Source organism: Alosa sapidissima, chromosome 15, assembly GCF_018492685.1.
Source record: "Alosa sapidissima isolate fAloSap1 chromosome 15, fAloSap1.pri, whole genome shotgun sequence".
Lineage (NCBI taxonomy): Eukaryota > Metazoa > Chordata > Actinopteri > Clupeiformes > Clupeidae > Alosa > Alosa sapidissima.
In genome coordinates, this window is record NC_055971.1 from 1,809,039 (window position 1) to 1,818,691 (window position 9,653).

Sequence of the window (9,653 nt, forward strand, 5' to 3'; positions counted from 1 at the left end):
ATTATCATTACAAAAGTTTTCCAGCCTTTTGGAGACAAATTGCTGGCATCAAATTCAAAAGGAGCTTAGCCTATATTTTCCATGAAATAATCAAATTTGTTTGCTTTATTTACATTTCTTCGATGTCCCAACTTTTTTTGACACTTAAAATCAACAACTTCAGGGACAATTAGACATTTTTCATATGTGGGCTGAAGTGAAATGTAATAATTGGTAGGACTTGACGATACATGTAGAATGACATATTTTATTTAAAATTTTATCTAAAAACTACATGAGAACCAAATATTCTAATGTGTGGCTTTTTGATGAGAACATAAAATCCATCCCAAATGTCAAACAGGACCGCCAGCAATATTTTTAAATTCTGTCATAAATTATTCTGTGGTTTACATGAATAGTACAATTCTATAAACACATTTCCGTCTGTAACAGACAACTAGGAATTTAACATGGAACACATTTATGGTCTTTAAAATTTCTAACATAGGCAAACCTCTTTCCACATTTCTGGCAAAAATATGGCTTCACTCCCGTATGGACTTGCATGTGTGCCTTCACATTATTAGCCTGGCCAAATCTCTTCCCACAAACAGCACAGCTGAAAGGCTTCTCTCCAGTGTGTACACGTTTGTGTCTCTTCAAATTCCCAGACATACGGAAAGCCATTCCACATGAGTCACATTTGTATGGTTTCTCCCCAGTATGAATGCGTTCATGCACTCTCAGTGAATTAGCCAGACTGAAGGCCTTTGAGCACCAGGCGCATTTGAAAGACTTCTCTCCTGTATGAACTTTTTGATGAGTCGTACATGCACTTTTCTGAGCAAAGGCTTTGCCACACACTTCACATGTAAATGGTTTCTCTCCTGTATGGAGTTGCTTATGGAGTTTCAGGGAGGCTACAGAACTATAGCATTTGCCACACACATCACACCTTTGAGGGTTTCTTGGATGTTCTAAACTTGTTTTTAGTCTTTGCTTGTAGACTCCATCATGTGTTAGCATGTGATTTTTCAGGGCATAATTATAAACAAAGGTTTTGCCACAAATGTCACACATGAAAGGCTTTTCACCAGTATGTACCTGCATGTGACCTTTCAAGATACTCCTCTGGTTGAAGCCTTTGCCACACACCACACAAACATATGGTTTCATACCTGTGTGAATCAGGTGATGTCTTTTAAGGTTTACAGCCAGCCCAAACCTTCGTTCACATATGTTGCACTTGTATGGCTTATCACCTGTATGAACAACCTGGTGTAACTTTAGTGTGCCTGGGTTCCTGAAGGCCTTTTGACACTTGTCACACTTAAAGGCCTTCTCCTCTGAATGAACTCGCTCATGCATCTTAAGCTGGCCTGACTGAGAGAAGCCCTTCCCACAGGTCTCACACATGTAGGGTCTCTCCCCTGTGTGAATTCGCCGGTGGCTCACCAGACTCTGCTGGACTGTGAAACCCTGGCCGCATATTGTGCAGATGAAAGGCTTCACTTTGGCATGCACAAGTTCATGTGATCGCAGAGAACCTTCTTTGTTGAACATTCTACCGCAGGTCTCACAGTTGTATTTTTGATCATGTTGCAATTTGTGTCTGTTAAGAGCTTTCATATGCCAGTACTTTTTGCCACACAGGGCACAGCTATGTGGTTTTTCAGGAAGTTTTCTGTGGTTCAAAACTGCATTAGATTTACTTTGAGGGGAGAGGTCTGGTGGAGTGAGACTGATATTTACTACAAAAGCCTTTCTTTTGGATAATTTGTCCTTTTCTAGCAGAGTAAGTACAGCTGCACCCTCTTCTGGCTTCTGGGCACTTACACTGCAGGATGGGGTTTTGCACAAAGCTGCAGCATTCCTGTTCTGGGCATCAGGTTGCTTAGCAAATACCTCTTCTCTCTCTGCAGACAAATACAGAAAAAAAAAAAACATGAAGGAAACATAAGTGAAGTGCATAAGTGCAAACAAAAATTAGCCATAAAAGTCCAATACAATTACCATCTCTGTTAATAATGGCCACTTCACTCGTCTCATCTTCAATATCCTCGTTTATGAGCACTGCATTGGAGCCAATCTTTCTTTCAAGAAACTACATGAAACACAAAGTTTACCCATCATTAATCAACAGCATCTCATCTTAACATTGAGAAGTGTGAAAACACTGACATGTGTACTAGCCAAAACTAGATCATGTTGGTGAACTTACTTCCTTCTTAGAGGTGCTTGTCTGCACCAGACTAGATTCTGGGATGGTCTGAGAAGAGGGGAGAAACACCAACCCTGAGGACATAATTAAAGCGTAAAACCTTCACCTTAAACATACATCACTTATGAACATCACTGGCCTCATCCACACGAAAACTAAATGTTTTGGAAACAACACTTTTCCTTTGTATATTTAAATGGTTTAGCATCCACATTATATTGTTTCCAGAATTATCATCGTCCACACAGAAATCAAAACCAAGTGAAAATGCAACCTTGGCCTTGCAGTAATGTTAACATTACCGGTGTGCTACTGACTGCTGCTGGCACAGAAATCATGACTGGATGCAGAAAAGCATTAAGTATAAGTATATATACTCTTTTGATCCCGTGAGGGAAATTTGAGGGCATTTTACTGTGACAAACTGATTGACAGACATTAACTGTTTTGGACGTCCCGCCATGTAGGTAAGGAGTAGGGCTGTTTTGTCAATGTTTCCATCGTGAGATCTGTAGGACTGTGACCTCAGCATTTTAAAAAAGTTGTCTATATGGCAATACCAGGGTCATACCTCCCAATACTCCCTTTTATCCTGGGTTTCTCTCAAATTTCAAAATCATTTCTTGGCACCCTCACGTTTTGTTATTTCTCCTGTAAAGCTCCCATAATTTGCATGACCATCAAACTTTCTTATAAATAATCACAGATCCATTAGTTTTGTGTGATTATTTTCCCAAGTTGCCAGATTGTGTATGAAATACATCCTATACATACAAATCACTCACTTCATACAATTTCAACCCATTTGTCATAAAACCTGGCAACTCAAAATTGTTTCCTACTCTTGCAAGCAAGCTGGCTAGCTGGTTGAATATTCATGAACTGGCCAGCCAGCTGTTGACTAAGAGAGAAATATAAAATCATCTGTTAGAAATTGATCTTAATGAAAAAAATGAGTCCATGAGTAAAAATCCAACCTTTAAGGGCACCTTAAATTACAGGGGCAATAAGTATTTGACCCCCATGTTAAATTCCCATAGAGGCAGGCGGATTTTTTATTTTTAAAGGCCACTTATTTCATGGATCCAGGATACTATGCATCCTGATAAAGTTCCCTTGGCCTTTGGAATTAAAATATAGCCCCACATAATCACATACCCTTCACCATACCTAGATATTGGCATGGTGTGTTTTTCAGTTAGCCTATTAGCTGGTTTGATGCTCATTGAGTTCAATGCCAAATTCCCAAAAGCCATGGGAATCAGGATGTATAGTATTGAGCTGCCTGCTACAGCGGAGCTCGGGGAGCAGTGCCTTGCTCAAGGGCACTTCAGCTGTTCCTACTGGTCGGGGTTTGAACCGGCAACCCTCCGTTTACAAGTCCGAAGCGCTAACCAGTAGGCCACGGCTGAAACTAGCGTTTCACACATCAATTCAAGGATCACATTGCATTCCACTTTCTTTGACAAAGAAACACTTCCTTTGCCTTTACTTTTACTTGCTCATTGCAATGGTCAAGTCCGGTCAGGTCAGGTCAGTTCATGTCACAGATTTGGAGCATACAGGTCAGAGTAAGAGAAGTGAGAAGTGATTGATCACGGATAATTTTGAGAATGCTGAGCATAGATAACAATAAGCTTACTGTGTGTGTGTGTGTGTGTGTGTCTATGCGTCTGTGTTTAGTTTAATGAAAAGTTTTGCATACACATCAGCCAGCCTGATGAACTGCCTTCTACGTCATCAGATGTCCATGCTATAAAACCAACAGTTTTTATTGTTGTATAGTTCCTTCTTTTTTCCCCTCTTACAGGTACATTATACTTGATTTATATAAATATTGCATGTTTGTTTCAAATAAATCACATTTTTCATCACTAAATAAAAAATGCCATTTATTTCCATCATTTTAGTGATGAAAAATGTGATTTACTTGTGACGTTTAAGCTGATGGAGTAAAGTGCTCCCAAAAACACTATGTATAACAACCACAAAAAATAATTATAAACTAATGAAGTTAGAAAATGCCATGGGACAAGTGTCAGTCAATTAAATTAAATATCCATTAGGTGTATAATAAACTCAAGGAGGTTGTAGATTGCAGTGACTTTACAACATCTAAGGGGTGTTTTCGAGGCTAACAAATCAATGTCCAAAAGATCTCACTAAGCTGTTGTGTTTCTTGGTGTTTTAAGTCAGCGGTGGCAGCGCTGCCTGGAAGGCGACGTTGGGGGCATAAAACACCATTGAGCAGCTGTTGTGGAGCATTTGTAACCTATGCCCTTGTAGTGTTAATTTTGTCACCTATTTTTAATTTAGTCCTAGTCTTAGTCTGACTAAATGTCCTTTTTAATCTTTGTCATATTTAGTCATTCAAATATCATTTTTGTTAGTCAAGTTTTAGTTGACTAAAAGTCTCATCATTTTAGTCTAGTTTTAGTCAAAAGAAAACTAAAGGTATCCTAGTCTTAGTCAACACATTTTAGTCTTTTTTTTTTATAACAAATTATTTCTGATTACCATTTGAGTCAAATAGTGTTTCACACATCTCAATTTTCCAACAATATTGTGTGTCCACAGGGCTACTCGTCTGTTATAATTACTCATTCTGATTTTTTGTCAGTCAGTATGTTTACATGCACAGGTAAGTCGAGCTACAGTTATAGCTCGGCTGGGATTTGACCATAGACAGTAAAAGATTTGACTGGACCACTGTCATTCGTAGACCAGTGTTTCTCAAAGTGTGGTCCGGGAATCACTGGTGGTCCGCAAGCTATCCCAAGTGGTCCGCAAGCAGACGTGGTAAAATATAATATAGATGAGTTGTTTGCAATATTGAACCAACTTGTATGTAAAAACAGTTCTGCAACACTGTCTATGTAAGATATGCCAGTTTAAATCATACAGTATGAATCCACACAATAAGCAAAGTGCAAAGACAATAAGCAAGGTGGTTCAGTGAGTAGGCGTAGTGAATGTAGACTAATTATAGGCTACTGTTGAAGTAGGTATAATCTTTTTTTTTTTAGCTAGGGTTAGTTAAGTGGTCCTGAAACTGAAAAAGTTTGAGAAACACTGTTGTAGACGAAAGTATTAATGTTTCACTCCGCCTCACTAGATGGCGATATGCGCCCAAACACAACACATTCCCCAAACAGACTCTCCATCTTAGCCATAGCTAACTTGCTAGCGAACTTTCCATATTAGCTTACTTGCTAGCAAACTTTGCATCATCAGTCTAACTAGTTAAATAGTTGACATTACTTGCTGAACATTTTCGTATGGACATTCTGGGGGATGTTAATTTGTATAAGAGAAGCTTCAACTTCTGGGCATGTAGCATTGTGGCATAAAGCTTAGTTAGCTTGCTTAAAAAAAAAAGATCGTTGACGAAGATATTTCCTCTCGTCTCGTCTGACGAAATTAACACTATTGCTTTGCCCTCTATACTTGACATGCAACACTTAAGAGAAAGAGGACGCCCTGTACTATAATAAATAGGCTAAACCATAAAATGTCAAAGCGTTTCATTTAAATTTGTGATTCATGATGTATTCTGATCATGTAAAAACAATTTTACAACACTAATTTCATATTAATTAATTAGTAAGTTTCCGGTGTTCCTTTCAAGATTTTGATATTGCATATTTACAGTAGAATACATTTAGGGTGTATTTCACTCTAATGTATAAAAGACACTTTATCCACATATCAGTTTTGTATTTAGAATGCCAACATTTTAAACCTCAATTTCCAAATTTACAAGCCCCCTAATGAGATATTTATAATTCCAAGTGGACAAACTGCGCTTCTCAACTGCAGGGGGACCCTGAGAGCAATTTGGGCTGAGGGCTGTTTTAATGTCAAATATATGTTTAATTGCGAAGGGATTGTGCATATGTTGTAATGTGTCAAAATCTCACCAAACGCATTGTTTGATTTGGCATAGTGCCACCATCTGGCAACAGAAAAAATCTGATGTTTCATCAGATTCACTTCACGTTTGGTGTAAATAAACTCACAAGTGTCCTGATTGTATATTATGAGGGGGGTCATGCCCACCATGTGCAGTTCTAGGGGTAGACTCTCCAGTCAATAGTTCAAAGAACTTTTTAGTCCGAAAACGGCTTTAGAAAAATTGGAACCTAAGGGGAGTGCAGTTAGCTTAAGTTTTTAGGGAAAGTACCTGATCCTGTTGTTCTGGTGTGCTCAGTCTCAGGAGGGACTTTAAGATGTGCTGTGTCCTTCACATCAACTTCCCTATGCTTCCTCTCCATGTTTCCTAGTGTCTTCTTTAGGTTTTTATTTTCCTGTACACTTTGCTGACACTGCTTTTGCAAAACTGCACAGCATTCTGTGAAAACTCTGCTGAGCTTGCGTACAGCCTCTTGTCCCAACATCCCCAGTATGGAAGAAATAAGTGTCTGTAAAGTAGTACAGAAATATGAATCAGTTGTGTGTACATGAAAAACCAAAGACAATTCAGTACAGTATGTAGTTAAAATTAAGAGGTTTATTGTGGTAATGTGGTGCCTCACCACAACATCCACAGAGCACATCCTCTGGCCAGTGTGCATCGAGGACAAACCATTTATTTATAAGTAAAGAACAGTGCTCAGTGTATTGTCCACAAATAGAAGTAAATAATTGGTTGAAAAAAATGGTAGGGGGACAGTTGGTTAATATTCTTAACAGTCTTCTGTAATAAACTCTGGGTTTGCTAACTACGTTGTTGGTGCTTCGTTTTATTACATTACATTACATTTAGCAGACACTTCTTGACCAAAGTAACTTACATATGTCAGCTATTACAAGGGATCACATTGTCCCCGGAGCAACTTGGGGTTAAGTGCCTTGCTCAAGGGCACAGCGGTGGAAGCCGGGAATTGAACCGACAACTTTCAGGCTACTGCACGCTAGCCCAGCTCCTTAACCACTACACTACCACCACCCCGAGTTATGTGTAGGGACCCTGAGGAGAGCGGCAAGGCGTGGTTTACGCTTCCGCAATGCACCTTGGGAAGTCAACAAGTTGGGCTCTGCTGAACTTTATGCAAATGAGAGCGGTTAACGCGAGGCGGTTAGCCAATGAAAGTACATCTTCGGTAAACAAGTTCTCCTTTGCTCTAGTCTCCCGGTCCGGAACAATAGCCTGCCAGAAATATTTGTTCCGCCTGATAATCGTGTTGGTTTCATGAAAATATAAGCTATTCGCCACTGCACCCCATCAAAAAGACCTTGTTGGTGACTTGAACCAAGACAGAAGGTGCTTTGGAGGAACAGGTCAGTGATATTTGTGAGTGTTTCAATAAAAGATGTTAACAGTATTACGTCTTAAGCTACCTCCACTTTAGTAGCCTACATTAGCTGGCATTGTGCAATTAGATTAAATAAAACGTTACACCATACACTTTAGCCTATACACGGCCACAAGCGGCGAAGGGGGAGAGGGCGCGTCTGCAAGCGTCTACGCGCCGCAATAATAGACCTCTGAAGTTCGCCTACAAAAAAGAACCAAAACGGTCATCTTTGCCCATATAAGGAGATCCGTTTGTTAATTGAAGCAACCTACCTATGGCAAGTTGCATTGCAAGTTAGCTCTGGGGTAGCAAAAAAGTGTGCCGCCTTCACATACCAGAGATCACAGTATCCACTCAAAGGCAGAGGACAAAAGTGTGTTCAGGAAAACGTCTGCATTTTTTACTTTTTCAGCGAGAGTTTAACAGGTGCGATAATTCAAAATCCCCATGTTATTTTCCCATAGGAAAAATCGCCAGATACTGGATGTCAAAGATGGCAGCTTTTTTGTAGGCGAACTTCAGAGGTCTATGGACTCGTAGTGTTACCAAAGATTGTTAAGGCGGAGCAAGATACTTCGTCGTAGTTCATGTCTATGGGTGCGAAATGGGGATCGAATCCTGTCTGCATAAAGAGGCGTGTCGATGACGTATTGACGAGCGTACGTTGCAACCGGCCAACAGCGGCGGCATAAATAACCGGCGCACACCTGATATGAGGTCGATTTTCTCCAGACTGGAATCCTCAAAAGTGCTAAAAATGTATCCGAAATGTTCAGAAGGGTTTGAGAATCATGAAAACGTGCCCGAAATTCACATTCCTAACTCTATAGAACCAAGACCTTAGCATATGTGGTGAAATTCTGAGCTATTGCCCATACACTTCAATGGAGCAGTCGCTGCCTCTGCTCTGCATAAAGGGGGATTTTGAACCCAACCACCCCCCCCCCCCCCCCGTGCGATCCGGGTTCCCGGAAGTGGCTCCTGATTAAATATCTTGCTCCGCCTCAACAATCTTTGGTGCTACTGTTGCTAGTCCGACAACCTCGGCCGGAGTTAATTAGAACTTCAATGATAGGTAGATTCTGCTGTAAGTCTGTCTGTAAAAGTTACATCCCAAGAGGCTCTTTTGGAGAGCCACAGACCTGTTAGTTTCAGCACATAATTGACGTTTTGTTTACATGTGTTCAATGGAAGTCAATGGGAGCCGCAAATCGGTAAATAGCGGTGACCAAAGAATATTTCTCCGGACAGCGAGACGGCGGTTGCTATACGCGCCCAACAAGAAACAGGGTTTACTACGTTACGGAGTGGCTCTGTCCTTTCTTTTACTGCCTATGATCTTTTTTCCAGACAAACTAGCCTATCTATTTCGCGCGTCTTAGTCGCGACAAAACTCTGCGGACAGCCACGTGTGCCCTCTTACAAAATGAATGTTGTAACCAAAGATTCTAGAGCGCTACGCTCTAGAATCTTTGTTGTAATTAACTGTTTTAACGTTAACAAGTTTAAACTTGAAGACATTTGTTAATAAAGCAAACGCAAAGTTAACTGAACTCACCATGTGACCCTTCCTTAACGCCACTGTATGTGACAGGGCATTGCCGTTCTCATTTACTGTTGACATCGTTACTTCACCATCCCCGCCTGACGTTACAACTCTGGCGATTTCTAACAGGGCCACATTCACTAACTCTTTAATAACAACAGTAATTTCCGTCTGGAAGACATCTGGAACTGCCATACTGTACAATGTATTTGAAAATAAACACTCTATAGTCAAACAAACCACGTGAAATCAAAGGTATTTGTTACTAAGAGTAATTAGCGACAAATAAGCAAATTTCAATATGGCCGCCAGTCTTCAAAATAAAAGCAAAAAAGTGTCTTCTTCTTTTTTGGCGGTTGGCAAACAGCTTTTAGGTGCATTACCGCCACCTTCTGAATTGGAGTGTGGGTCTGAACCAAAGATTCTAGAACAGAGCATCTTTGGTCTGAACTCTACATTTCTAAATTCTATGAAATCACTCTGTTGCTTTCAAATAACAAAAAATAGGCTACATCTAAAACATTGTTCCCCAGAATTTATTTGCAGTATGCCTATATCAGAAATCTTTAGATTTATCTTTACTTCCGCTAGCTGTTCTATAAGTAGG

At 40.1% G+C, this 9,653-nt stretch overlaps 1 protein-coding gene across 1 annotated transcript; it reads right to left on the reverse strand.

The window, feature by feature from the left end:
• Positions 1 to 233: 233 nt before the first annotated feature.
• Positions 234 to 9,415, reverse strand: LOC121683371 (zinc finger protein 708-like). The gene is made up of 5 exons (XM_042062990.1): positions 9,059 to 9,415; positions 6,387 to 6,624; positions 2,204 to 2,277; positions 1,996 to 2,086; positions 234 to 1,898 (listed from the first exon to the last, which is right to left on the reverse strand). Exons 1-5 carry the CDS (start codon positions 9,239 to 9,241, stop codon positions 448 to 450), a joined length of 2,037 nt encoding a protein of 678 aa, XP_041918924.1. The 5' UTR covers positions 9,242 to 9,415; the 3' UTR covers positions 234 to 447.
• Between the last annotated feature and the right edge of the window lie 238 nt (positions 9,416 to 9,653).